The sequence below is a fragment of the Wickerhamomyces ciferrii genome, contig 00068 (genome assembly GCF_000313485.1).
Source record: "Wickerhamomyces ciferrii WGS project CAIF00000000 data, strain NRRL Y-1031 F-60-10, contig 00068, whole genome shotgun sequence".
NCBI classification, from domain to species: domain Eukaryota; kingdom Fungi; phylum Ascomycota; class Saccharomycetes; order Phaffomycetales; family Wickerhamomycetaceae; genus Hansenula; species Hansenula ciferrii.
The window spans coordinates 153,744-181,657 of NW_011887672.1; the positions used below are offsets into that span (position 1 = coordinate 153,744).

The 27,914-nt window shown below is 26.6% G+C and overlaps 14 protein-coding genes across 14 annotated transcripts; 8 read left to right on the top strand and 6 right to left on the bottom strand.

Moving 5' to 3' along the window:
* Positions 1-165: 165 nt before the first annotated feature.
* On the bottom strand, positions 166-777 carry BN7_2679 (uncharacterized protein; the record flags this gene model as incomplete). Its single annotated transcript, XM_011276746.1, has 1 exon — positions 166-777. The coding sequence occupies one exon, from the start codon at positions 775-777 to the stop codon at positions 166-168; it is 612 nt and encodes a 203-aa protein (XP_011275048.1).
* A 533-nt stretch (positions 778-1,310) lies between these two features.
* Positions 1,311-2,534, top strand: SOF1 (rRNA-processing protein SOF1; the record flags this gene model as incomplete). Its single annotated transcript, XM_011276747.1, has 1 exon — positions 1,311-2,534. One exon carries the CDS (start codon positions 1,311-1,313, stop codon positions 2,532-2,534), a length of 1,224 nt encoding a protein of 407 aa, XP_011275049.1.
* Positions 2,535-2,913: 379 nt separating this feature from the next.
* On the bottom strand, positions 2,914-3,981 carry PSR1 (phosphatase; the record flags this gene model as incomplete). The annotated part of the gene is made up of 1 exon (XM_011276748.1): positions 2,914-3,981. One exon carries the CDS (start codon positions 3,979-3,981, stop codon positions 2,914-2,916), a length of 1,068 nt encoding a protein of 355 aa, XP_011275050.1.
* A 950-nt stretch (positions 3,982-4,931) lies between these two features.
* On the top strand, positions 4,932-5,843 carry POM34 (Pom34p; the record flags this gene model as incomplete). Its single annotated transcript, XM_011276749.1, has 1 exon — positions 4,932-5,843. One exon carries the CDS (start codon positions 4,932-4,934, stop codon positions 5,841-5,843), a length of 912 nt encoding a protein of 303 aa, XP_011275051.1.
* Positions 5,844-6,012: 169 nt separating this feature from the next.
* On the bottom strand, positions 6,013-6,981 carry MEU1 (S-methyl-5-thioadenosine phosphorylase; the record flags this gene model as incomplete). The annotated part of the gene is made up of 1 exon (XM_011276750.1): positions 6,013-6,981. The coding sequence occupies one exon, from the start codon at positions 6,979-6,981 to the stop codon at positions 6,013-6,015; it is 969 nt and encodes a 322-aa protein (XP_011275052.1).
* A 1,277-nt stretch (positions 6,982-8,258) lies between these two features.
* On the top strand, positions 8,259-10,317 carry GRE3 (trifunctional aldehyde reductase/xylose reductase/glucose 1-dehydrogenase (NADP(+)); the record flags this gene model as incomplete). Its single annotated transcript, XM_011276751.1, has 2 exons — positions 8,259-9,198; positions 9,590-10,317. 2 exons carry the CDS (start codon positions 8,259-8,261, stop codon positions 10,315-10,317), a joined length of 1,668 nt encoding a protein of 555 aa, XP_011275053.1.
* Positions 10,318-11,939: 1,622 nt separating this feature from the next.
* On the top strand, positions 11,940-12,659 carry BN7_2685 (glutathione S-transferase; the record flags this gene model as incomplete). The annotated part of the gene is made up of 1 exon (XM_011276752.1): positions 11,940-12,659. The coding sequence occupies one exon, from the start codon at positions 11,940-11,942 to the stop codon at positions 12,657-12,659; it is 720 nt and encodes a 239-aa protein (XP_011275054.1).
* A 350-nt stretch (positions 12,660-13,009) lies between these two features.
* On the top strand, positions 13,010-13,753 carry BN7_2686 (glutathione S-transferase; the record flags this gene model as incomplete). The annotated part of the gene is made up of 1 exon (XM_011276753.1): positions 13,010-13,753. One exon carries the CDS (start codon positions 13,010-13,012, stop codon positions 13,751-13,753), a length of 744 nt encoding a protein of 247 aa, XP_011275055.1.
* Positions 13,754-13,897: 144 nt separating this feature from the next.
* BN7_2687 (carbon-nitrogen hydrolase family protein) lies at positions 13,898-14,770 on the top strand (the record flags this gene model as incomplete). Its single annotated transcript, XM_011276754.1, has 1 exon — positions 13,898-14,770. The coding sequence occupies one exon, from the start codon at positions 13,898-13,900 to the stop codon at positions 14,768-14,770; it is 873 nt and encodes a 290-aa protein (XP_011275056.1).
* Positions 14,771-14,845: 75 nt separating this feature from the next.
* BN7_2688 (Rab family GTPase) lies at positions 14,846-15,637 on the top strand (the record flags this gene model as incomplete). The annotated part of the gene is made up of 1 exon (XM_011276755.1): positions 14,846-15,637. The coding sequence occupies one exon, from the start codon at positions 14,846-14,848 to the stop codon at positions 15,635-15,637; it is 792 nt and encodes a 263-aa protein (XP_011275057.1).
* A 38-nt stretch (positions 15,638-15,675) lies between these two features.
* On the bottom strand, positions 15,676-16,278 carry SYS1 (Sys1p; the record flags this gene model as incomplete). The annotated part of the gene is made up of 1 exon (XM_011276756.1): positions 15,676-16,278. The coding sequence occupies one exon, from the start codon at positions 16,276-16,278 to the stop codon at positions 15,676-15,678; it is 603 nt and encodes a 200-aa protein (XP_011275058.1).
* A 417-nt stretch (positions 16,279-16,695) lies between these two features.
* Positions 16,696-18,918, top strand: DRS1 (putative ATP-dependent RNA helicase; the record flags this gene model as incomplete). The annotated part of the gene is made up of 1 exon (XM_011276757.1): positions 16,696-18,918. One exon carries the CDS (start codon positions 16,696-16,698, stop codon positions 18,916-18,918), a length of 2,223 nt encoding a protein of 740 aa, XP_011275059.1.
* An 89-nt stretch (positions 18,919-19,007) lies between these two features.
* Positions 19,008-20,921, bottom strand: LMO1 (Lmo1p; the record flags this gene model as incomplete). The annotated part of the gene is made up of 1 exon (XM_011276758.1): positions 19,008-20,921. One exon carries the CDS (start codon positions 20,919-20,921, stop codon positions 19,008-19,010), a length of 1,914 nt encoding a protein of 637 aa, XP_011275060.1.
* A 254-nt stretch (positions 20,922-21,175) lies between these two features.
* Positions 21,176-22,212, bottom strand: BN7_2692 (Zn(II)2Cys6 transcription factor domain-containing protein; the record flags this gene model as incomplete). Its single annotated transcript, XM_011276759.1, has 2 exons — positions 21,176-22,066; positions 22,177-22,212. The coding sequence occupies 2 exons, from the start codon at positions 22,210-22,212 to the stop codon at positions 21,176-21,178; spliced, it is 927 nt and encodes a 308-aa protein (XP_011275061.1).
* Between the last annotated feature and the right edge of the window lie 5,702 nt (positions 22,213-27,914).

Below are 27,914 nucleotides of genomic sequence, written 5' to 3' on the forward strand. Positions count from 1 at the left end.
GACCTAATTCAAGCGCAAAATGTCATTGTAGCATGTCTAAATCATAGCAAAACTTTGTAATGGACAAGTTTATTAAGAGCAATTAATGGAACTTGTTCATCATGGGGCTTCAAATCCACAATTAATTTAAAGTATTTCAAGTATTATAACGCCCACATTTCTTAATCATTCAAGATGATCATTAAAGTAGTACTTTTTCAAAATCAGAACCAAAAATTTCTTAGGAGTCCATAAGTTTTCTTCACGAAGCAACATAAAAGCCATTATTAGTTTCATTATAACCCGACCAACCTTAATAAATTGATTAATTAATTCTAAATTTTGTAAATTCTCACGATGTTCAGGATCATTGATATTGATCTTTTTTAAAGGGTGACCCAAACTAAAAATATAAGAGAAAACAAAAAGATAAACAACTGCAAAACCGCCTTGATAATAACCCAAACCAATCGAAGTAAATAAAGTAACTCCTAACTCCAATAATAACAACCACTTCTTGACACTGCGTTTTTCATATTCGATCTGGTCAAAGTTATCCTTTGTAGTGGTTGAACTATTTGCATCACTTCTTGCAACTAAACCATTTGAGTTTGAGTTGATTTCCTGTCTAGCTTCTAAGCGCTCTACTCTAACTTCTAAGCGCTCTAAGCGCTCCATCTTTTGTTCAAGAACGCGTACCTTTTGACATAACACCATAAGAGAATCACAAATTCTATCAACCGCCATACTGACGTTTCCACCATTTTGTAACAAGGGATCGTGATTATCATTCATCATAGTAACTTATTGAGTTGAAAAAAACACCAGCAGTTGCAATAGCCTAATCAATAAAGTATCAATTGATCTTTCTTCTCATAAATTCAAATAAATCTTTAAAAATTTGTTTATTTTGTTGAAATTCTGCTTTATATATTTGAATTTTGTCACATAGTTTCCTAAAGGAGTATTTCCGACCCTCATTGATCATGTGATCTCATCGCATGAATTCCGGTAAGATATTAAAAAAAAAATTCTATTAACCTTATATCAAAAGAATTTATACATATTGGATCAAGTTTTATTTTACTTCAGAAGGTCAATAACTATATATACAAAACAAAATGGTGAGTTTTTCTGCTATAAATAAATATTAAGATCAACTACTAACACCAAGAAAGAAAATCAAAACAATCAGTCGATCATCAGATAATTATGTTCCAGTACGTAATACTCAAGAATCAAATTTACCTAGAAATTTAAATCCTGAATTACATCCATTTGAAAGAGCAAGAGAATATACAAAAGCATTAACTGCAACTAAATTAGAACGTATGTTTGCTAAACCTTTTGTTGGACAATTAGGTAATGGACATAGAGATGGTATTTATACAATAAGTAAAAATTTCAAAGCTTTAAATAAATTAGCTACAGGTAGTGCAGATGGTATAATTAAATATTGGGATTTAAGTACATCAACTGAATTAGCAAGTTTTAAAGCACATTATGGACAAGTTACAGGTACTGCTGTGAATCATGAAGGGAAATTATTATCTGCAGGTGATGATAAAACTGTTAAATTATGGTCTGTTAATTCAGATGATTATACAGATTTAGATGAAACAAAAGTTACTAAAAAAGGTTTACTCAAGACTTATTTGGGTGAACATGCTTTCCAAAGTTTAGATCATCATTATAGTGATAATTTATTTGTTACAGGTGGTGCAGAAATTCAACTTTGGAATGAATCAAGATCAAGACCTGTATCAAATTTATCATGGGGTGCAGATAATATATCAAAAGTTCGTTTTAATAAAACTGAAACTTCTATATTAGCAAGTGCTGGATCTGATAATTCAGTTGTCTTGTATGATATAAGAACAAATACACCAACTCAAAAATTAGTTCAAACAATGAGAACTAATGCTATAGAATGGAATCCAATGGAAGCTTTCAATTTCGTAACGGCAAGTGAAGATCATAATTTATATTATTATGATATGAGATATATGAAAAAAGCCATGAATGTTTTCAAAGATCATGTTGCTGCAGTATTAGATGTTGATTTCTCTCCAACTGGTGAAGAAATTGTTAGTGGTTCATATGATAAAACTATTCGAATTTTTAAAACAAAAGAAGGTCATTCTCGTGATATTTATCATACAAAGAGAATGCAACATGTTTTCCAAGTTAAATTTTCTATGGATTCTAAATATATTGTTAGTGGTTCAGATGATGGTAATGTAAGATTATGGAGATCAAATGCATCAAAGAATTCAGGTGTTAAATCTTCAAAGGAAAGATCTAAATTAGAATATGATGAAGCATTAAAAGAAAGATTTAGACATATGCCAGAAATTAAAAGAATTTCAAGACATAGACATGTTCCAGGTGTTGTTAAAAAGGCTAAAGAAATTAAAAATATTGAAATTCAATCATTAAAGAAAAGACAAGAAAATGAAAGAAGACATAGTAAACCTGGTTCAAAACCTTATAAAAGTGAACGTGAAAAACAAATTGTTAATACTGCTTTTAAAACTGATGAATCAAAGAATTAAAACTAAGATAATTGATTAATACATAATATAATTACAAAGATAAACTATTAATTTGTAGTCCCTAATTTTGTATATTATATATTTTTTTATTATTCTATATTTACATGTGTTTTTTAAAGAAACTACTTCTAAAAATCCATTTCTATATGAATAGGATATGAAAATGTGGGAGAAAAAAAAACAATGATCAACTAATCAAAATCAATTAGTTTCATTTTGAATGATTATTATTACTATTATTATTATTATTATTATTAAAACTCTTTTTTTTTGGTTTTTGGAAAAATTACCGTTATTATTATGTCTTTCTCTTTATATCATATTAAAACCATTTCTCTTGTGAATCAAAGACCAGCTAAGATTATACTTTATTTTGTTATCATAGATTTATATCTAGTACTAAACCAACATCTTCAACATTATCTTTTGCTAAATCTTCTAAAAATGGAATAATATCTAATAATTCATTATCATGAGCATCCGAGAACCAGCTCGAAATTGGAATTGCATGTTGAGGATGGAAAATATAAGAAGCTGGAGAATTATCTAAAATAATTAAATCACCTAAAGGTCTTCCAATTTGTGATAAATTTTTAATATAATTTCCTTGATAATTATAACAAGAATCTCTAAATAAACGATGATGAATTGATTTATGAATATCTAATTCATCTAATAAAGGATCACCATATCTTGAAACAGAAGCAGTGAAAACAACAACTTCATATAATTCACCAACTCTTCTTAAAAATTCATCAACACCAGGTCTTTTAATAACGAAAACATTATGAATTTGATTATCAATATCAACAGGTATAATAAAATCACATTGTCTTAAAACTTTAAATGAAGAATGAACTAAAGTTTCATCAAGATCTAAAACTAAACATTTTTTACCTTTAAATTTTGGTTCAATTTTTTCTAATAAAAATCCAGTTGATGCATGAGCTTGACCTGGTTGAATTTTAGTTAAATCGAAAAAATCATCTAAAGTTTCATTTTCATTCATATCAATATCAGATTCATGACCTAAATCTATTGAACTTTCTTGCTCGTTTTTACCATCATCTTGATTATTATTTTGTGAAACATTCCTTTGACGTTTATCTTCATTTGTATCTAATGTACTATCAGTAGCTTCATAAACATTAACATCAGTTTTATCATTATTTTGAATATTTCTTTGATGATGATGATGATTATGGTTGTTATGACTAGTATTTTGTTGATTCATGGAATTATTATTTTGATTTTTCGGTTGAGTTGATTTATTATTATTATTGGTTTTATTATTATTTGTTGATGAATTTTTTGAGCTTTGATTATTTGAATTAATTTGAGATGAATTATAGTTTCTATTTGTTGATTTAGCAATTGAATCTTGTTGATTGTTGGAGTTTGAATCACCTCCAGCGCAACAAAAAATTGATTTTATAACTTGTTCCATTTGAATATTTTAATCTTGATATAAAACAATCAATTTGTTTTATATATATATATGAGTCTAAATCTTGTAATATGTATATCTATGTTAATTATATGAATGGATCAAAATATTTCATTGAGATTCTATCAAGTAATAAATGTATGAATGTAGAAATTGTAATGTAGCCTTAAATACCCAAATCAATATAATTTATATGATAATGTCCAAAATGGAGAACTATTTGAAATGGAAATGAAATTTAAAATATAAGCACGCCAGTAACTATAAAATATGACCACTCTTGCTTTATTTTAATGGAAATAATCTTCAAATACCACAAAAAACACACCAATTATACTTGTAAACAAAATAAAACCCTAGATACGTATATCTCTGTCTAACACAAGCACCACCGAGCGTATTCCGTCCAGATTTCCACACAAACGAGATCAAAACCCAGCTATAACTCCTTGTGAAATAACCTATAATCGAAACCACCAGACAGTAATCTCTGATATATAAATTCAATGAATTCTTGTGACTCAATTGTTTTTGGAAAGGAGCGCTAAAATTCAATTTTTTGTTTTTTTTGTTTTGTTAAAAATTAAAAATGGACAAAAATGAAAAATTCGCGGAAGGTGGTTGAGTTCCGGTTTGGTGTGAGAATTGTGTGTTTTGTAGTGGGAGAGTGTCTTGAAGGAGGATATCTGTAATACTAATTACACCATTGTACTCCTATACATTCATAGAGTATAAGGATTGTTTTATTGAGCTTATAGCATAAATTTCAAGTATGATATCATACAATTAAAGTATTTTATAGTCACGTGTATATACCCTCGGAATTCTTAAATCAGATCTAATATAAACAAAAAAATTACTTGAAATTTTGATTTTAAACCATTTTTAAACACAATTTGGAAGACAACTTGGATCTGATAATAAGATAGTTAATCAAGAGACTGCTCATCATGTCCAATGTATCCACTCCTATCAAAGCATTCACTCCAAGAAAGAAAATTGAATCAAATAATCTTGATCAATTGAGATCAAAAATTGTATCTGAATCTTCAAATTTATACAAGATTCCTTCATTGAAATCAAATCAACTTCCATTGAAAACTCCAAGTTTCCCTAAAAATGAATTGAATAATGGGTTACAAAAAAATCAAGGAGTTCCTAGCTATATAAAGAATGGTCATAATGGACAACAATCACAAAATTCATCAATTGCAATTGAATGGGAACATCCAGATTTAATTAAAATTGAGAAAAGAATAATTAATAAAGAATTAGAAACTAAGAAAACAGTTTTAAATATCTTATTATTATTATCATTAAAATTAATTTTCAATTTCATAAATTTAATTTGGATTAAATTAATTGATCCTTCAATATCATATGAATTTGAATTTTTAAATTATTCAAATAAATTGTTATTCTTTTTACAAATTATTTGTTTTATAAATATAATTTATGGTTTATACAAAATTTTCAAACCACAAGATCAATTCACTGATTTAAACTTAACACCAAATCAAAGAGAATTATTAGGTCTAAATCAAATCCCAACAACAATTACAAAATCTCAACAACAACAAGCACAACCCCAAACACAAGCATCACAATCAATTCAATCAGATCTTAAAACCAAAAAATCAAATACCCCAATTGCATCACCAATGTCATCACCATCAAAACAATTCTCCCCAAAAAAACCAACATCATCAATCCCAACAACTGCCACAACTACCACAACAGGAACAGCTCAAAATAATAAAATTCAATCATTAAAAGATATTTCTACACCAACTTATATACCATCACCAAAATATTATTATAGAATGGATTCACCAAGTCGATCAAGAAGAAGAAATGTGTAAACAAGTTGGTAGGAGATATTGTATATTATGAATCATTAGCATATTATGGAAGTGTAGTCTACAATTTCATCTCTATTGTAAATCTAGCTTTATTATATATATATATATATCTATTTTATTATGACTTCATACTTCATACTGACTAGCGTCAGTATTCAGTATTCAGTATTCAGTCCAAAGGCCAATAACCTGGGAATAAATAATGCATTTTTTCTAATAATTCCTTTTTAACACCTTTTGGATTAGTACTAACACTAACTTTCATAGATTCTTTTAAATCTTTTCCAATATTACCATCAATAATTTCCTTTTCTAAATGTTCAATAATCTTGATTGCAATATTATTTGCATTTGATGAATTTGCCTTTAAATTACCCACAACGGTTTCCACTGTAACTGGTTCATCATCATCTCTCCATGCATCATAATCAGTTGACATACAAATCATTTGATATGAGATTTCAGCTTCTCTTGCTAGTTTGGCTTCTGGGAGGACAGACATGTTTATAACTGACCCACCCCATGATTGATAAAGTTTTGATTCAGCTCTTGTTGAAAATTGTGGACCTTCCATACAAATAACTGTTAAATCCTTGTTATCTAAGAATTTTGAATGTAATTTAACATTATCACCTTCCAAAGAATCACCAAATTTTGAAATGATTTTATTTAATTTTAAATCAAATGGTTCACCAAATCCAGCATGAGCTACAAAACCTTTTTCAAAAAAAGTTGCCCTTCTAATACCTTTAGTTCTATCAATGATTTGATTTGGAATAACAAAATCTCTTGGTTTAATATCTTGTTGTAAAGAACCAACAGCACTAAATGCAATAATTGCCTTAACACCAATTTTTTTAAAAGCTGCAATATTTGCTAAATTTGGTACTTCACTTGGTAAATAATCATGATGAACACCATGTCTTGCTAAAAATGCAACATTGAAACCTGTGGAAGTTTTAGAAATTGTTATTGATGATGATGGTGAACCCCATGGAGTATGTAAAGTTAATTTAGCCACTGGAGTTAATGATGATAATTGATAAAGACCTGTACCACCAATTATACCTAAATGAACTGGTTCATTAAATTCTGTTGGTAAAGATTGTTGGATTAATGGATCTCTATGAATTGACATTTTGATTTTTGAGGGGGAACTTAAAGAAGTTAAGATTCTATTAAAACGAACAATTTTGAATATGAATTGATTGAAATAATTGTTGTTGATGTAGTTGATGTTCAAAGTTCAACACACGTTGATAAAGTTTTGATAAATGTGGCTTCAAAGAATGCGCGAATGGATCTAAAATCTAAGTAGTAAGTACATGTGAAAGATAAAAGATATCTCAAGGGGTTTGGATAGTGGTGTTGTTATAAGGATATGACTGTTCTGAGTATCACCAGTGTAATCTACGGTATCAGTTTGGTATAATTTAATTTAATGTATTGTATTTTGTTTTATGTACAGGACCAGTATTAATATCAACAAGTAATGAGTGTAACGTATAACCAATAAATGATTTATAATGTATAATCTCTAGATCATAATATATTCTAATAATCATTCGCTAACGCTCATGATAACACTCATGATTATATGGTAAATCCATAACCTTTCATACAACTCTTGTATTGACCAATTAATGAATCACATTTACCAGATTCTTGACCATTAATTAATAAACATTCATCTCTTTCAGATTTTTCAGGTTTACAAACACAACAAGGTTTTGGTTTTTCTTGAGTTTGTTGTTCTTGTTTAACAGGTTCAGACATGATTAATGTGTGTGGTAATAACTTTGTAGTAATACTTTGTGTATAGTAATAAAGTATAAAGAAATACAAGTTTCCATTAATTTCTATTATATGTCTTACTATTACAAATCCAATTTTCAAAAAGATGACTAAGCATGATTTAAGAAAAGATTACCCTGACACTATCAACTTCCCCATTCGAACCCTGGTCTAAGCATTTCTCTTTAAAATCAACAATTGCTTTATTTTTGATTTCAACACTGTGGCGTTTATGGCTTTTATTAGAATTTATCGGTTCAATGCTCAACAAGTACAAAACATACAATCAATTGACACAATTATAATAACAACGGACCTCCACTTCCCATAAACAACAACTAGATGTAACAATTACTTAACAGTATTTATTAACACGCCGCCTTCCTATCTAAGTAATCCATTATCCCACCACTGTCCACCCACAAAACAATATTGTAAATCTGGGGTTAATTGGGAATTGGGTTTTGATTGGTTGAGATCGAGTTTTTTTGCTATAAAGTTCGGTTCTTTGTTGACCCCTGATTTAAATTTTTCACTATATAAACCATTGATTGTCCATTGAATTCATTAACAACTAATAGTTATCAACTCAATTGAATTATACACTATATACAATACATTATGTCTTCAGTTGTCACTCTTAATGATGGTAATAAATTACCTTTAGTCGGTCTTGGTCTTTGGAAAATTCCAAATGAAACTGCATCTGATCAAGTTTATCAAGCTATTAAACAAGGTTATAGAGCTTTTGATGGTGCTACAGATTATGGTAATGAAAAAGAAGTTGGTTTAGGTTTTAAAAAAGCAATTGATGAAGGTCTTGTTAAAAGAGAAGATCTTGTTGTTATTACTAAATTATGGAACACATTCCATCATCCTGATAATGTTGTTAAGAATTTAAACAAGAATTTAGAAGATCTTGGTGTTGATTATATTGATCTTTATTATATTCATTTCCCAATTGCTCAAAAATTTATTCCAATTGAAGAACAATATCCACCACATTTTGGTACCAAGGATTATTTAGAATTTGAAGATGTTCCAATCTTGGATACTTGGAGAGCTTTAGAAAAATTAGTTGAAGCTGGTAAAATTAAATCCCTTGGTATTTCAAATTTCAGTGGTGCTTTAATTCAAGATTTATTAAGAGGTGCAAAAATTAAACCAGTTGCATTACAAATTGAACATCATCCATACCTAGTTCAAGATCGTTTAGTTGAATATGCTCAAAAACAAGGAATCCAAGTTGTTGCATATTCATCATTTGGTCCATTATCATTTGTTGATTTAGGTCAAGATTTAGCAAAATCAACACCACCATTATTTGAAAATGATACAATCTTGAATATCGCTAAAAAACATGGTAAAACTCCATCACAAATTTTATTAAGATGGGCAACTCAAAGAGGTATTGCTGTTATTCCAAAATCTTCAAATCCTGAACGTTTATTACAAAATTTAACTGTTGAAGATTTTGATTTAACTGAAGGGGAATTGAAAGAAATTAGTGGATTAGATAAGAATTTAAGATTTAATGATCCTTATACTTGGTCAGGTTCAGGTTTACCAACATTCTTTTGATTTAGCGATAGCTAAATTATATATTGAACTCATTTAATTAGAAGTAGTATATAATTTGTTTCAGGAAAGCAAAAGTATAGTTTTATAAATGACATGATTATTTCAATCGCAATCGTATTAAAATTCCATCGGTATAAATTATTTTATGTCCGAGCGCAACTGAAATTAAATTTTAAGAAATTACACATTTTAATATTTAAACCCTGTGAAAGAACAAATTAAATCTAATTCAATTGATACTATTCAACTGATATCATACAATCTATATTAATAAGAATCATCTCACAATGGCTATTCAAAAACATCAACCTGTTATCACTCTTCATTGGTGAGTATTGATATCAGTGGTCTTCTAGGTCATATACTAACAGGGTACAAAAGGTTAGAAAAATCAAGATCCCATAGAATTGCATGGTTATTAGAAGAATTAAATTTAGAATATACTTTAAAATTATATCATAGAGCAGGTGGTGTATTAGCACCACCAGAATTGAAAAAAATCTTCCCATTGGGTAAATCACCAATCTTGGAATTAAATTATGATAATGGTTCCAAACCAATAATTTTAGCAGAATCTGGTCATATTATAAATTATTTAATTGAAAATTTTGATTCTGAAGGTAAATTAACACCTTCAACTCCAGAAGGAAAGCAAAAAGTTGATTACTATTTACATTTTAGTGAAGGTACTCTTGGTTCTCATTTAACTTATGTTGCTGTTCATAATGTTGGTGTTTCCAAGGCACCATTTTATGTTAGACCAATAATTTCTGGATTTGTTGGAAAATTAAATGAATTATATGGGTTTAAAGAAATTAAAGCATGTGTTGAATTCTTGGAATCTGAATTATCAAAAGAATCTAAAAATAATACTTCTTCATCACAAGAAATTTTCCTTGTTGAAAATAAATTAACTGGTGCTGATGTTATTTTATGGTTTAATATTCATATCTTATTGGAATCTGGTAGAGTTGAAGGATTGGTTAGACAAGATTATCCAAGTTTAAGTAAATGGTTAACTCAAATGAATGAAAGAAAAGGTTTAAAAGATGCTAATGAAAAAATCGAAACTTTAGGTGAAGGTGAATATCCTGTTTAACTGAGCAAAAACTGAGCAAAAACTGAGCGATAGCGAAGTTTTGTGAAGTGATTACGACTCATACTATATACTATATAAAACATTTATGATTTTATATAATCTTTACTTTTATTTTTATTAATTCTACTTGTTTTTCATTTCATTTCATCAATTTCAATCAACAGTTATATCCGTGTAACTAAAGTAGGTCCTGTATATATGCTCAAATTTTATGAGAACATTAATATTATTATTCTCATATTAATTGCGAGTATAAATATTAATTAAAATAACCAAAGTATTGTAATAAACTACAAACTAAACAGAAGAATAGCTTTGTTGTAATATTTGACCATTTACCAAATATACTGATATTTGTTTTATCAACAAATAATGCAATATACTGGAATGGATCACGGATCACTATAGGTGTCATTTTAGGTTTGTTATTCTTGAATACAGCAGACGGTAGATAATTCAGATATATTAATCAAGTAATTCATTATATACTGGAATGGACAAATAGGTGTCATTCTTGGGTTATTATATTTAAATGCTCCTGTTGAGCATTCTAACGGATCCTACAGAAATAGTATATTCATCAAGTAAGTTATTAATTTGAAAGGTCTTAAACTATATATATACTAACATTTCATTTGTGGCTAGACTTAAAGTAAATTATAATATCAAAGAAGTTAAGATTTAATATTTGAATTCATCTGTGAAATGATGTCAATCATCAATTACCACAAAGATGCTCAAATTATAATATTTTAATTCATATTTCCAATGTAGATCTAAATAATATACACGGACTTTTATAAGGTTAGTGTTTTGTTTAGTGAACTACATTGATGATTTTTTACTTGATATAATTGTAGTCTGTACTTAATTAGCGATGATATAACTCGATGTTATGTTCAGTAGAGGAATGAACAAATTAGTATATTTAACGTTAATAGGAATAAGCTTAATCTCAATATTATATAACTAAAATCAATATGGTGTGATATAACGATACAACAACTCGTATATATCCAAAGATCTGGCCAGTAAATTTGGAAGTTGTAACAATCACATATTCCTTAATTGATCTTATTGATCAAACCTGTACTGTTAAGAGGTGTTCAAATATTATGAGAATGTGTATTTATCGACTACAAATTAAAATTAATTTGAAAAGAAGATAACAAAGTAAAAACTTTGCTTAATTATAGTATTGTTAAGAAGTTTCAACCACAAATTAAAGTACAAAGAAAAGCATTAATGTTATCAAATCGATTACCTTGAATATACTGATATTTGTCTTATGAACAAATAATGCAATATACCATGGAATAAGTTAACAATAGATATATAATTATTCTGATAATTCAATGAAGAACCAAACAAGATACATTGGTCAATTTAATAAAAGTGAAAATTTTCTTTAGTAAACGTCTACGCATTGTTGTATTCATTTATTGGTGAACTTTTCTTGTAGAGTGTGAAAATATGTAAAACAACGAAGTTTTCATCTCCACAATCAAATTACTAATCTTACCCCTGAACAATGAACAATGAACAATGAACAACTATATAAGAACAATTGAATCACATTAATAAAACACAATTCTTTCTAATCAATCAATCAATCATTCAATATGTCTACAGACCCATCTAGAATAATATTACACTATTTAGAAAAATCACGTTGTCATAGAATTGTTTGGTTATTAGAAGAATTGAATATCGAATATGATTTAAGATTATATCACAAGAATCCATATGATCAATCAGCTATAAAAGATATTTTCCAAGTATCACCATTAGGTAAATCTCCTATATTAGAATTACAATATCAAGATAAACCAAAGTTAATACTATTTGAAAGTGGTCATATTATAAATTATTTGATTGATCATTATGATAATGATTTAAAACCTATAACTGAAGAAGGAATTATAAAACATGATTATTTTACATTCTTGATAGAATCTTCAATAAGTGAAAATATTACATTTATTTTAGCGTTAAAGAATTTTCAATCAGGATTGAATGATTCATCAGATGTTCAAGAGTATATCAAAGTTTTCAATAAGGGATATAATTTTAGACAATTGGAATTAAAACTTGATGAGTTAGAAGTTCAGCTATCCAGTGGATCTAATTATCTAATAGAAGATAAATTAACAAGTGTTGATATCTTATTATCATTTTATACTCATATCATATTTGACACTGATTTAGTTGATATTAGTAAAGATAGATATCCTTATTTATCAAAATGGTGGGGGAATACCTTGAAACAAGATGGCCTAATTAAAGCTAATAAACGTGTTTTATTAGAAGGTGATAATAAATATCCAGTTTGGTTTGATTGAGCGATAAACTATAATAACTATAATATACACTATGACATATTCCTTTATTCCTTTGTATATCTTATTAAAATCTCGCTGTAATAAATATCCCCAAATTGAAGATCAATTGATATCAATGATTATCTATTGATAAGAAACAAGTATAAGGGTTCTCTTAAGTAATCGGATCGAATTAAATATAAGCTTAGTTGACAGTTGAATTGCGATTACAAAGATGTATAACCTATGGTACTAAAAATATGATACTAAAATTAAAACAAGTTCATACTTTGGGAGTGTATATAAGGAGTACGATCCTTGTCTAATTCAATATATTCTATTTACTCTAGTTCTATATAACATACATCAAAATGGCTCCTCAAGCTAAATTAACATTACACTGGTTAGAAAAATCAAGATCTCATAGAATCGCATGGTTATTAGAAGAAACTAAACAAGATTATTCTTTAAAATTATATCATAGAGATTCCAATGGTAAATCACCATCATTATCAAATGTCTCTGAAACTGGTCAATCACCAATCTTGGAATTTGATTTTGGCGTGGAACCAACTTATAAATTGGTTGAAAGTGGACATATTGTTGATTGTATGATTAATTGTTATGATCCTCAAGGTTTATTAAAAAGCAAGACTGAAGAATCAAAAGTTGAAGTTGGGTTTTTGTTATTCTTTAGTGAAGCTTCTATAGGTGAACAAATTGATTCAATAGTTTTATTAAATAATTCACTGAAAGATACTGATCAAGACAATTCAATCATTTCTAAATTTGTTGAACAAGTTAAAACTAATAAGATTTATCCAACATTGAATAAACAATTAACATTTTTGGAAAATAAATTATCAGAAGAATCTAAGAAAGCTTCCACTGATTCATTATTCTTTGTTGATGATAAATTAACAGGTGCTGATATCATCTTATTATTCACTATTCATTTTATTTTGGAATCTGGTATAGTTGAAAGTGTTGATTCTAAAGATTATCCATTGTTATCTAAATGGTTGGAACAAATGAAATCAAGACCAGCGTTGATCAAAGCTAATGAAAGAATTGAAACTGAAGGTCAAGGTGAATATCCAATTTGGTTTAACTGAGTGTTTATGTGTTTATGTGTTTATTTATTTATGGCTATATTTATTATTCTTCTTTTGTAATATGTTAATAATCTTACCCTTTGAAAAACATAACCAACACCATCACCATCAACTACCAAACAACAACTCATACCATACCACAACATGTCCTCTCCATTACTCAAACGACTCAACGTTGCACTATTACAATTTGCAGCATCCCCTATTAAAAATGAAAACTTCATAAAAGTTGAATCCCTTGTTACCAAAGCTCTTCAAAACAAACCAAATTTAGATCTTATTATCCTACCAGAATGTTTTAATTCACCTTATTCAATCAAATTATTCAAGAAATATGGTGAACAAATCCCATCAGGTGAAACTACACAATTCCTATCTCAATTATCCCTAAAGAACAAAATCAACATCATTGGTGGTTCATATCCTGAACATCATGAAGATAAGATCTATAACACATCAACAGTATTCAACACTCAGGGTGAATTAATCGCAAAACATAGGAAAGCTCATTTATTCAACATAGATATCCCTAACAAAATAACATTCCAAGAATCCCGTGTTCTTGATGCTGGTAACAAGGCCACCCTGTTTGAATTACCATCATTTGGTAAAATTGGTTTAGGGATTTGTTATGATGTTAGATTCCCTGAACTTTCAATGACTTGTGCTCGTAAAGGTGCATTTGCCATGGTTTTCCCAAGTGCTTTTAATACTACTACGGGTCCATTACACTGGGAAACTTTAGCAAGATCAAGGGCTATTGATAATCAGGTTTATGTGGTGATGTGTTCACCTGCTCGTGATTTAAATGCTAAATATCATGCGTATGGACATTCTCTTGTGGTGGATCCAATGGGTAAAATCGTTGTTGAAGCTGGTACTGAAGAAGAGATCTTGTATTGGGAAATGGATCCTGAGGTGATAAACAGTACTAGACAAGGGATTCCAATTGATGGACAAAGAAGATTTGATATTTATCAAGATGTTAGTGAAACCACTAAAATTGGTGATGTTTGAATATATGGTATTTAATACTCGCGAAAGAATGTAAACATAAACAACAACAAGATAAGATTGATATCAACAGAGATCATGAACACTATTGATTCTAAAAGATCCAATGCTAGTATCGTACCCATATCACAGGATCAATACGATTATTTAACTAAAATCATTATCATTGGCTCTTCAGGGACAGGGAAATCATGTATTCTACATCGATTTATTAAAAATGATTTTAATATAAATTCATCACAAACTATTGGCGTGGAATTTAGTTCAAAATTGATTGAGTTAGTTGATGATGAATTGGTTGTTAAATTACAACTATGGGATACTGCTGGTCAAGAAAGATTTAGATCTTTAACAAGAAGTTATTATCGTGGTAGTGCTGGTGTTATATTATGTTATGATTTATCAAATAAACAATCATTATTGGAATTAGATGAATATTTGATGGATGTTCAAGCATTAACTAATAATCCTTCAATTATAATAGTTGGGAATAAATTAGATTTACCATCAGAAGAACAACAAGTTGATGAATTTGATGTTTTGGAATTAATTAATAAATATGAATTTCAATTTAATAAAAAAATTAATCATTTTAAAATTTCTGCCAAAACAGGTGATGGTATAAATGAAATATTTCAAAATTTAACTCACTCAATAATAACAAAATTAAAAATTGGTGAAATTGATCCAAATAATCAAAATTTTGGTATTCAATTTGGTAATAAAACTTATGATAATTTTACAATAAATAGTACACAATTTAATACAATAAATAAGTCATCAATCCCATCCAGAATCATAAGAAGAAAAGCAACAACCCTAAGTTTAATAGATCGATCATTAGATGATAAAAATAAATGTTGGTGTTAAGAACTCTATATGTATTAAACCCGTACTATATATATATATTATGAATGATCCTGCATTTCAATGACAGGTCTTTGATTCCCTACACCATTTCCTAATTCAGGATCAACTAAACCTTCGAAAAAAGTTTCTCTTAATTCTTTCCATCTTGTTGACCAAGTACCTAAACTAACTAAGATAATACAACTTAAAATTTGAACAATCCACCAAACTAAATTCCCTGGGAATGAACCTGAATAAATCCATACAATGATTAAATTGATTAAATGTATCGTTAGGGCAAAATCCCATGCTAATTTAGATCTCCCCACTATAACAGTCATGAATATAACACATAATAATGAATCAAATAACCAAAGTCCAATCATTGTTAAACCTAAAGTATTATCCAATGAAACTGAATTCCAATTGAAAACCCAATCTAATGAAAAATCTAACCCTAAGATCCATGCTATTGAAAAACTAAAGATTGTAGCTATGATATAATAAAAAAATTGTAATATTAAGATTTGAATTGTAATTTTTGATGGTGATAATGAATCTTGATTATTTGTGAAATCTGAGAATGAAACATCGGGTACTCTAATATAACCTTGGAACCGTTGGAGTGATGCTGCCCATGGTCTGAGTGATTGGAAGTCCATGATCTTTTGACTTGATTCTAGTGGTTTCTGGTGGTTTCTGATCTGAGTTTGTTTGAGTTTATTGTTGATTTTTTCAATTTGTGTTTAAAATCTATATACAATTCGCGAATATTTTAGATCAATTTTAGTATGGGAAATGTAAGAAATCATGGGATTTTGATGGTTTGAAATTGTGTGAATGAGTTGAAATTGATACTGGTGATAATTATTATTCATACCATCATATCTACGCTTTTTCCAGTATTATTCTCATTCAAATCAAGTGAAATACCTGACTTTCCATCAAAATTCCCAGTGTCTCAACAGTGTCCTGACCGAAATGTTTATATAATAAATAAAAAAAAAATTTAAAGCTCATCTCAAAAATTTTAATTAAACAAATTTATTAAGAAATACAAGGAAAAATTATAAGTAAAGATGGGTAGATTTGATGACTTTGTGCCTACAATCTCTGATAGTGAAGATGATATCCCAGACTATGACATTGATGAAGAATCTGCCTCTGAAAGTGAATTAAAACCAGTAAAATCTGATAAAAAGAATAAAAAGAAGAAGAAGAACTCTAAAAATACAAAAGTTCAAGAAGATGATGATGAAGCTAAAGATGAAGATTTAAATCATGATTTTGTTTTCGATTTAGATGGGGAAGAAGTTGTTTCTACTTTTGAAGGTTGGGATTTTAAAGGTGATGAACAAAAGGAAAATGGTAAGAAAGATGTTGATCTTGATGGGATTATTAGAAGAAAAGGTGGTCTTGGTCAATTAGCTGGTAGTAAACAAGATGATAGTGAGGAAGAAGAAGAAGATGAAGAAGAAGAAGACGAACAGGAAGAAGAAGCGGAAGAGGAAGAACAACAAGATGATGATGATCTTGCTCTAGATGGGTTTGGTATGGGTGTTGAAAAAAAACAAGATAATGAAGATGATGATCAAGAATCTGAAAATGAATCTGAAGATGAAGATGAATCTGAACCTGAACCAAAAGTACAAGAATTAAAAGATGATGGTGCTGAATCCTCTCCAGAAGATGAAGAAGATTCACCTGAAGATATGGCAAAATTTTATGCACCAACTGAAGAAGCTGATCAAGCTAAAAAGCAAATTCATAAAACTTTCCAATCTTTAGATTTATCAAGACCTATCTTAAAAGGTCTTTCCACTTTAGGTTATCAAACACCATCACCAATTCAAAGTGCCACTATCCCAATTGCATTATTAGGTAAAGATATTATTGCAGGTGCTGTTACAGGTTCTGGTAAAACTGCTGCATATATGATTCCTGTTATTGAAAGATTATTATATAAACCTGCTAAATTAGCCTCTACAAGAGTTATTGTCCTTACTCCAACAAGAGAATTAGCTATTCAAGTTAATGATGTTGGTAAAAAAATTGGTAAATTTGTTAATGGATTAAGTTTTGGTTTAGCTGTTGGTGGGTTAAATTTAAGACAACAAGAACAAGAATTAAAACAAAGACCTGATATTGTTATTGCAACCCCGGGGAGAATAATTGATCATTTAAGAAACTCTCCAAGTTTTAATGTTGATGGTGTGGAAATCTTAATTGTTGATGAAGCTGATAGAATGTTAGAAGAAGGGTTCCAAAAAGAATTAACTGAAATCTTGGATATTTTACCAACAAAAAGACAAACATTATTATTTTCTGCTACAATGAATTCTAAAATTAAATCATTAATTCAATTATCATTGAAAAAACCTGTTAGAATTATGATTGATCCTCCAAAACAAGCTGCCACAGGGCTTGTACAAGAATTTGTTAGAATTAGAAAAAGAGATCATTTAAAACCAAGTATATTATTTAATATTTTGAAAAAATTTACTAAAGATCAAAGAATTGTTATTTTTGTTGCTAGAAAAGAACAAGCACATAAATTAAGAATTATATTAGGTTTATTAGGTTTAAAAGTTTCAGAATTACATGGTTCATTAACTCAAGAACAACGTCTACAATCTATAAATAATTTTAAAACTTTAACAGTACCAATTTTAATTTGTACAGATTTAGCTTCAAGAGGTTTAGATATTCCAAAAATTGAAGTTGTTTTAAATTTTGATATGCCAAAAAATTTTGAAGTTTATTTACATAGAGTTGGTCGTACTGCAAGAGGTGGTCGTGAAGGTAAATCCATATCATTTGTTGGAGAATCAAGTATGGATAGATCTATAGTTAAAGATGCTATTAAAAGTTCACAAAATATGAATTCAAAAGTTAATAAGACTGTTGGTCGTGAAGTTAATTGGAAAGAAGTTGAAGAAATTAATAAAATTATTGAATCAAAAAATGAAATATTAGAAGAAATCTTAGTTGAAGAAAAAACTGAAAAGGAAATGATTCAAGCTGAAATGGAATTACGTAAAGGTGAAAATTTATTAAGATATAAAGAAGAAATTCAATCAAGACCAAGAAGAACTTGGTTTGAAAAAGAAAGTGAAAAAGGTGTTGATAAAAACATAAAATTGAGTAAAGAAAAACCAAAATTAAATGCTAAAAAGAGAAAACAACAAGAAGCAAGAGATGAATTAAGTGGTGAAAGAAGTTATAAAAAGACAAAAAATGATAGAATGTCTGATCAAAAACGTCAAAATAAAAAATCAAATAAAAAGGGTAAAAAGAAATAGTACTCAATGTAATATAGATTAATATAAAAACATAATATTTAAAAACACATGTAGATTAAATTAAACAATATAAATATAGCCCCAGGCTTTCATGAATAATAAAAATTTGAAGCTAATTTTTCTAAATTATCTAAATCATAAACATCATCCCCCACTTCATCATTATTAACAACATTTGATTCTTCATAATTAAAATTTAATAATTGAACAGATTTTCTAATTTTAAATAACTTATTAATTTGATAAGTTAATTCATCACTTAAGTTATCATAATGACCTAATAAAAGATTTAAAGCATCTAAATAATTAAAAGAATCTTCTTTTTTTGCAAAGAAGGTGAATAATGGTTTATTTTTCCTATTAATTAATGTGATTTTATTTATAATTGATTTTTCCACCAAGTTTATAAATCTATTATTTGGACCATGTGTTGAAGTTGTTGGATCTGATTGTTGAATTTCTTCAATTTTAAATGATGATATTGATGAAATTTCAATTGGGATACCTGATTTATCAATATCTGGTAAATTTTGTGTCTTAAATTTATATTCTTTAAATAATAAATTTTTAAAATTTGGTGAAAGGATTATAAAAAAATAATTTGTACCTTCATTATTACCTTCTTGACCTTCTTGTTGAGTTGGTGTTATTGATTGGAAATTTGGTAATGATGAATAAACCCAAGCACCTTTTGATAATTGTAAAAACCTTTGATTTTTAATAAAATCAAATACTTGATTTTGTAAAATTTTATCAAATGAATTAATTTCATTTAATGTAGAATTTAAATTTAGGTTCTTTATAGAATTTAATTGATATTCCCTAAGGTCTTGATAAGAAATTTTCTTGAATATTGATAAAATTTTATCAATTATATGTAATTCATCATTTTGGAATTCATCATTTATAATTTTTAATAAAATTTCAATTAATGGTAATAAATTATTTAATTCATCTTTTTGAGAATTTGATTCATTCCAAATTTCTAGGAATTTTGAAATTAAATTAAAATGTAATAAATCTCTTAAGAATATTGAAATTTTTGTTAGGTTTTCATAATCTGAATCTTGTTGGAAAATGTTTAATAATAATGAAGTTATTTTGGTACTGATTTGTATCAATGGGAAATAATTTTCTTTATTATTATTGAATAAAATTTGTTCTTGATAAGATTTTTTAAATGAAATATTTGAACTTTGAGAAAAAAAATAAAAATCAATTAATTGTAACACAGAATAATTTGTTAATATAAATTGTTGATTTTGTTTTTTTTCATTACTAAAACTGAGGATTTGAGTTTCATTAATTAATGTAATTTGTAATTGTGAAGATTGATCAATTTTTAATGAATTTAATAAATTCAAAGTATTCAAAAATGAATGATTTAAATTTTTAATACTTGTGTTTAATAATTGTTTAAATCTTTGATCTTGTAAAATGTTTATCAAAATTGAATTAAATTCAGTTTTTTGTAAATTGAAAAAAAAATTAATTAAATATTCCATTGTATAAAGTTTACCATGATTTAAATTTAAATAATTATTTAAAAAATCTAATGATTTTATAATTAAATCAACATTTTCCGTATAAAGTTTAGTACTTAATATCTTTAGGAACCCTAAATTATCATCCAATGCTCTAAGGAAATTTGGTAAATATTCTTGTTGATCAACATTCCCCAAGAGATCACCTTTAATTAATAAATTTATTATAGTAAAAACAGATAAAATATATTCAGATGGTGTACTCTTGGTTAAATTTTGGAAAATTCCATTAAATATTTGATAATCTAATATTTGTGTAAATAATTCATTTGGTTTTGAAAGTCTTAGGACATTTGCCAATAAAATTATAGATTTTAATGAATCCTGGGATTTATTGATTAAATGATTTTTTAAATCAATTGATAATTGATATGATATTGATTCATCTAGGGATTTACCCTTTGCTCTTTGTTTTTCTAGGACTTGTTCGATAGCTTTAGCAGAGGGTGTATTGGACATGGTGGTCTGAGTGTATTATACCTTATTCTTTATTAGATATAGTTATCTTTTATTGTTTTATACTCATTAAATTCTCGAGATTTCCTAGTTTTATTCGGGAATTTTTAGTTTAAGATTTGATGCATGGTATTATACCGCATTTGGAAGTTTACCTAATTTGGACAACTACAATAAACTATTAAATATATCAAATATCAATTAACTTTTATATATAACCAGTATATATTTTTGTATTATTATAAGTTATGAGTTATTTAACTTCTTCTCTTTCTTGATGTCTTCTTCTTCTTTTTAATATTTCTAAGTAAATTATATTTCATTATATCATCCTTGGTATAACCTCTTTCATAAATACAAGGATGATTTTTAATTGAACAATAAGAACAATCTTTAAATTTAATGATTTTATTATTACAATATTTTAATTTGAATCCATGAGATAAATCTTGTGATGTTAGATATTTTGATATGATTTGATTATTCATTATTTCATTTGTTTTAGTTAATTCGAATGTATCAGGTTTTATATCAAATTCTATAATTTCAACATGAGCATCACATTTTATTTTTTTTGATCTACAAAGATCACAACTTGGACCAATTCTTTGTCTTTTAGATTTGTTTGGTTCATCTGGTGTTATTGAATGTCTTTTGGTTTGTGGTATATGTTCTGGTTGTGGTTGTGATTGTGATTGTAACTCTGTTTCATTTGATTGAATTGAATCATTTGATTCAATTGATTCATTAGAGTTATTTGGTGTTGGTTTTGGTATTGGTTCTATTGGTATTAATTTCTTTTCATCTATTGATTTAGTTTCATTTATTTCCACTAACTTTGGTTCTTCATCATTAAAATCTTCATCATTTGAACTAAAACCATCATCAGATTCATTACTAAAGATAGAACTTCTTGAAGATTTGGAGTCATAATTATAATTATAATTATCTTCAGTTATACTTAATCTTGGTAATTTAATATTATTATAATTATCTGATGAAGCATTATTAAATTTAAATTTATTTAAATCATATTGTAAATCAATTGAATTATAATCTTTTGGTGTTTCTAGTGAAGGGAGTAGTAATAATCTATTATTATTTGATATTATAAAGGACATTGTGTATGGTGTATAAACATTGTTTAACTAGTATAATATTGATATAATTCATAACTTATATACTATTCATAAATGTACAATTGTGGTTATGAATTGTGTCATATAATCAACTCCGGTGGAATAAGTCCGAGTAATACCTTTGTGGTTATATAACCTTGACAGTTAAATGACATTTGATAAGGGAATTGACACCTGTTAATCAGTGATTGGTATATACTATAGTACTATAATACTGGTGGTTATAGTGGTTATAGTTATAGTGGTTATGGAATAATATAGTATGTAATTCAATAAAAGTATTATACCCCAGTGTTATAGTAGTAGTATATTATTGGTATGGACAGTAGTGTGTATATTTAATTCACACTTATAAATCACTATACTTATATTGTATTATATACTCATTTTAATACACTATAATAATCCTAAGAATCTCTAGTTTATAATGATATAAGTTATAAGTTGTTTTAAAAGGTTTGGAAATTTGAGTGTTTTATAAGTTACTCAATTTGAAAGTAAAATTAAAATTTATTACATACACTTTATTTTATAAAATATCTCGATCTAATATAAACGTTTAAAATTTTAATAATATATTATATAATTTATATATTAATATAAATATATTATAATATTATTAATATACATGCAATAATATCATTAGTACATCGGCTAATTATCATCAATTATCAATTAATAATTTATTTATAATATTTAACCGCTCTGATTACATAATCAAATACATTAAATTTTCATTGACAAACAAAATTTTATTAATTGAAAAATTTTAATATTTAATTGTGATTGTAAACTTTTAACTAATGCAATTTTAACCAACTTCTTTGTGGTTATATACTTTTCTTATGAAATTTGACCAGATCTGAATTATCAAAAGGATCAGGGAAATTAGCAGTTATGAAAATTCAATATTACAATTATAGACCTTGTATCAATCACATGTGTTTTCATAATCTAATGTGTTTGCTCTAGAGCAGCTTTGGCAACCGATATAATATTATTTTAGAGGATTGATCTTATTTTATTGATTATGATTTATTTACAATAGATCAATATCAAATAACTATAAACTACTATATTTATATTAAATTATTTGTCTTGAAAGAAAGGAGTTAAACTCTTTAAGGATTAAAGCAATAATTTTATATTAAATACATGAATTACTTTTTTAATGATTAATTGTAGATTAAGTTTAATAAACAATCACTTATTAGTATTATTCATTAATTGTTCATTTGAGCTTATAGATTATGAATATTATACATCAGCTGATTTACATGGCATACAATAAGTTTTAAATAAAAGTTAAACATTAATTGATTTCTATTCATCATTGTCTTGAAAAAATTGATTTTAATATATTATGAATTATAAAATTCAATGGGATTAAAGCGTGATGTATTTAGTTAATCAATTGACATATTTTCAAGAATTTGATTAATCAATTGTAGTTAATAATAAACTCATAATTATCTAAATAGTCAAGTATAATTCTTATTAATAAATTACATAACCATCATTAGATTTTATCAACGAAATTAAATGTAAAATTTTCAACTCTACACTCTATACATGATTTATAACCAACTTCATGCTACGCAAACTGCACAGTTTTTTATGATATTTTCAGTTTTTTTTGGTAACTATATATCCCATACTTCTTAGATATTTACTTACTGATGTGATTGGACCTATAATGTTATAGGAATTTTGATTAATTATGCAAAAGAGTTGTTAGCTAAACTTTCGTACTGTATAATGTTTTTTTTTGATCTAATTTCATTATAGTTTTAATAATTAATGGATAATTAAACTATTACAAGTTAACAATGGATCCTTAAAGCTATTTTGATATTCAATAATTATATTAACTATTTCATCATTGTCTTGAAAGAAAAAAGTATGGATCTTTTTGGGATTAAAGCGTGATTGATATTCAGCTTAATATATGCATTTTTTGATTGAATCAGATCTTTATATTGAATTCATTAAATTGTAGATTTAGTTTATATTGTATATAAAAATTATAAAATTGTATAGGCAAATTAGCTAATTGAATAAATTAGGGTCACATCTATAGGTATATATATATTATATATTTTTTACTAATAAATTACATCAGCTTTCTTATATTTTTCAAATTTTAAATTTTGATCTTATAATTGCGCTTTTTAAAACATCCTTCTTATTCATTTTGTTGAAATTTTATGACTAATTTAAACTCAATTAATTTATAATAACTCAAAAAACGTTTTATAATAATCTTAATATTTTGATTAGATAAAGCTGGATCCTGTTTACCATATCTGAATGATTAACTATAACTAGCTGCCGGTTGTATTCCATATTTGTTTTTATTTTTCCAATAGTTTATTTCAAGTTAAGTGCTATACTACATTCAATTATAAGAATATTTAATTAGAATATTATAATTTATGTTAAGTATAGAGATCAACACCATGATCAACTCAATTATTTATTCATTCATTTATTGTCTTGAAAAACAGGTATTAATTACTTGATAGATTAAAGCACACGATGAATTTGAATAAATGATTTTATTTTTTCCATACATGTTACTTGTAGATATACTACTTAATCGTGCGTATATATTAATTAATCAAGCTACAATTGATACTCATATATAACTTAAAATTTTTAGATTGCAGTATCGACTTCCATATATGTTTTGTCGTTTCAAATATATATGACCCCTATATGCTTCTTATTAATACATTATATAACCATAGATAAATTTTCGCACCAATACTTGTTCAACTTTAAATTACTTTTCGCCATGAACAAATTTGAGTAAATTTATTCCTTCAATAAAGACATGGTATAATATCACCCAATTCTCAGATTTGTTTTGCACTATAATGTGGTCTTAAACTTTGACTATAATTAATCTCAAGCTCTTTTTTAATCGTTGGGTTTTAAGTTCTAGCGCATTATCATGTTGTATCATTTGTGTTTAACTGCTGTTTTTGCTTGATCTGATCTCATGGATTTCATAGGACGTTTCAAAAAGGATGTTTCAAATCAAATTTTTATGAGAGAAATCATTCATAAATGATAAGATGGATCCTTTGAACTATTTTGATGTTCAATTCACTTAGTTATATAAACTATTTCATCATTGTATTGAAAGAAAAAAGTGAAGCTTTTTGGGATTAAAGCATGATGGAACTAAAGTTTAATATATGAATTATACATTTCTCATAAGATTAAAGGTCCTTTTTTTTTTTGATTTGTAGAGCTCTGTATAGATTATTGAATTGACCATTATGATATACCGTAATTGTATGAAATATGAAGGCTATATTTCTTACTAATAGATTATAATTATATCAATTTTTTTTATGGGCGAAAATTTGCATGTTACAAATTGCAGTACCACGTCCTAAAGCAATTAAAATAATTCAACTCAACATTAATGATTCAATTTTATAAGGAAATTTTGACTGATAGAGATCATAAATTTTGCAGTTCTTAGCGTTATATCGCTAATTATATATACTTTTGACTTGGCTTTGATGTTTTGATCTTGTAAGGTGTGTGTTTTTCACATCTTTTTTTTTGCTTGGACATGGTTAAAAACAAAAATTAAATATTCAATTTTAAATATCAAAATTATAATTGATTAACCATATTGTTAATAGATCAGATCTATTCATGATCATTCTATTATTTATTGATTCATTTATTGTCTTGAAAAACAGGTAATTATTCCTACTTGATAGATTAAAGCATGATGAATATGAATAAATGATTTATTATTTCAATAATTTATTATAACCTTGTAGAAATCAAGCTATACATATATACTTTATTCTTGAATTTATAATTAATATATAATTATTATAACAACTAATAATTAAAGTATAATAATATGTAATATATCATAATTTATAAGATCACAATTGTATGATTAATTAACCACAGTGCTTACATAATACAGCTCATAAAATTTTCATTTTCTTCAAACAAACAAATTAAATTTTTTAAATTTTAATTAATTACACAACTTTCATTACACAACTTTAATGATAAACCATGATTATATTGGTCTCTTAATGTTTGGTTCGGATTCTTTCATTTTCATTGAAGGACAATTGGTTACCTCTGTTGCATGATCTACAACCTATATATGTGTTTTTTAGGGGATTGAATTTGAAATCTGATGCTAGATTTAATTTAATCTAGCGCTAGTGAACGGTTTAATTTCCAATTTGAATTTATATTATATTGATTATGACAATTAATCACATACAATTTGTATATCAAATAATTATAAATTCCAATACATATTTCTATTGAATTATTTGTCTTGAAAGAAAAGAGTAATTACTCTTTAAGGATTAAAGCAATAATTAATATTGAAATACAAATTACTTTTTCATGATTATATAAATTACCTTGTAGATTAAGTTCAACCTTCAACAAATTAAATTTGATTGCTATTTAATAATTATAAATCATATAAAAAGGGTAAAATAATCCAATTTGATCCCGAATACACTTGAAAACACTTTTATATAATAATCAAATTGGTCTTGGAATAATGTTGCTTTTAATTGATTATTGTTTTCTATGGAGAAAACTTGCAATCGGAATTTCTTTGGTATAAAAATTGAATTACTTTCATTACAATATCGTTGTGAATTGAAACTATTGTAATGAAAAGTATCAAATTATTAGAGTTTTATTCATAGATTATTCATTTGATCTTTAAAGATTATGAATATTGTGATATACTTTTAATATTAACTTTTAAAAACATTAGCTGATTTATGATATACAAAATGTTTTAAATAAAAGTTGAACAAATTGATTTCTATTCATCATTGTCTTGAAAGAGTTGGTTTTATTATAGGAAACTATATTAAAATTCAATGGGATTAAAGCGTGATGTAATTATAGTAAATCATTTGATATTTTTTTAAGAATTCAATTAATCAATTGTAGTTTAAATAATAGTCTCTTATCTAAATACTTCTCAAGTATATAGTTCTTATTAATAAATTACATAACCAGAAATTGATTTTATCATGAACTAAATTTAAAATTTTCAACTATACACTTTACACCATTTATTATCAATTACTAAAGCTGTGCAAACTGGGCATGCACTTATTAATTTTCTGTTTTTTTATCTATTTGATAACCCATTATTCTCAAGTATTTACATACTGATATGAGTTGAATTGTTAATTTTTGAATTATTCCATATTTTTGCTCTAGTTTCATATTTTCAAATTCTAGTGCATTGTCGGTTTGAATCACTTTGATCTTTGTGTTATAACTAGTGTCTTTCATACAATTGATTTCATTAATAGCTTTAAAATGGGGATAATCAAACTCTCACAAGTGAATAATATATTCTCAAGGCTATTTTGTTATACAAAAACTATCATATTAACTATTTCATCATCGTCTTGAAAGAAAAAAGTGATCAGCTTTTTGGGATTAAAGCATGATGGAAATTTAGTTTAATATATGATTTAAATTTTTTTTTGAAATTAAAGATGAATTGAATTAATAAATTGTAGATAATTAAACTGATTTATAATACCGTGTTGTATTAATAACTTGTCTGTGTTGTGTCGATTGTGTATATTCCTTATTAATAACTTATGTCAGCTTAGTTTTTTTCACAGCTTACCTCCTTTTATAAAAAATTGCAATGAATTAGATATTACTTTACTTTATATTATTTACTTGATTATACACAATCTAGTTACAACATTTCTATTTTCAGCTTCATTTCCTATATTGGTTTTATAGCCTTTAGGAATATAACTGGAAAACTTAACCCTGTATTAATATTGTTTAATTTATTTTATGAGTGCTAAGT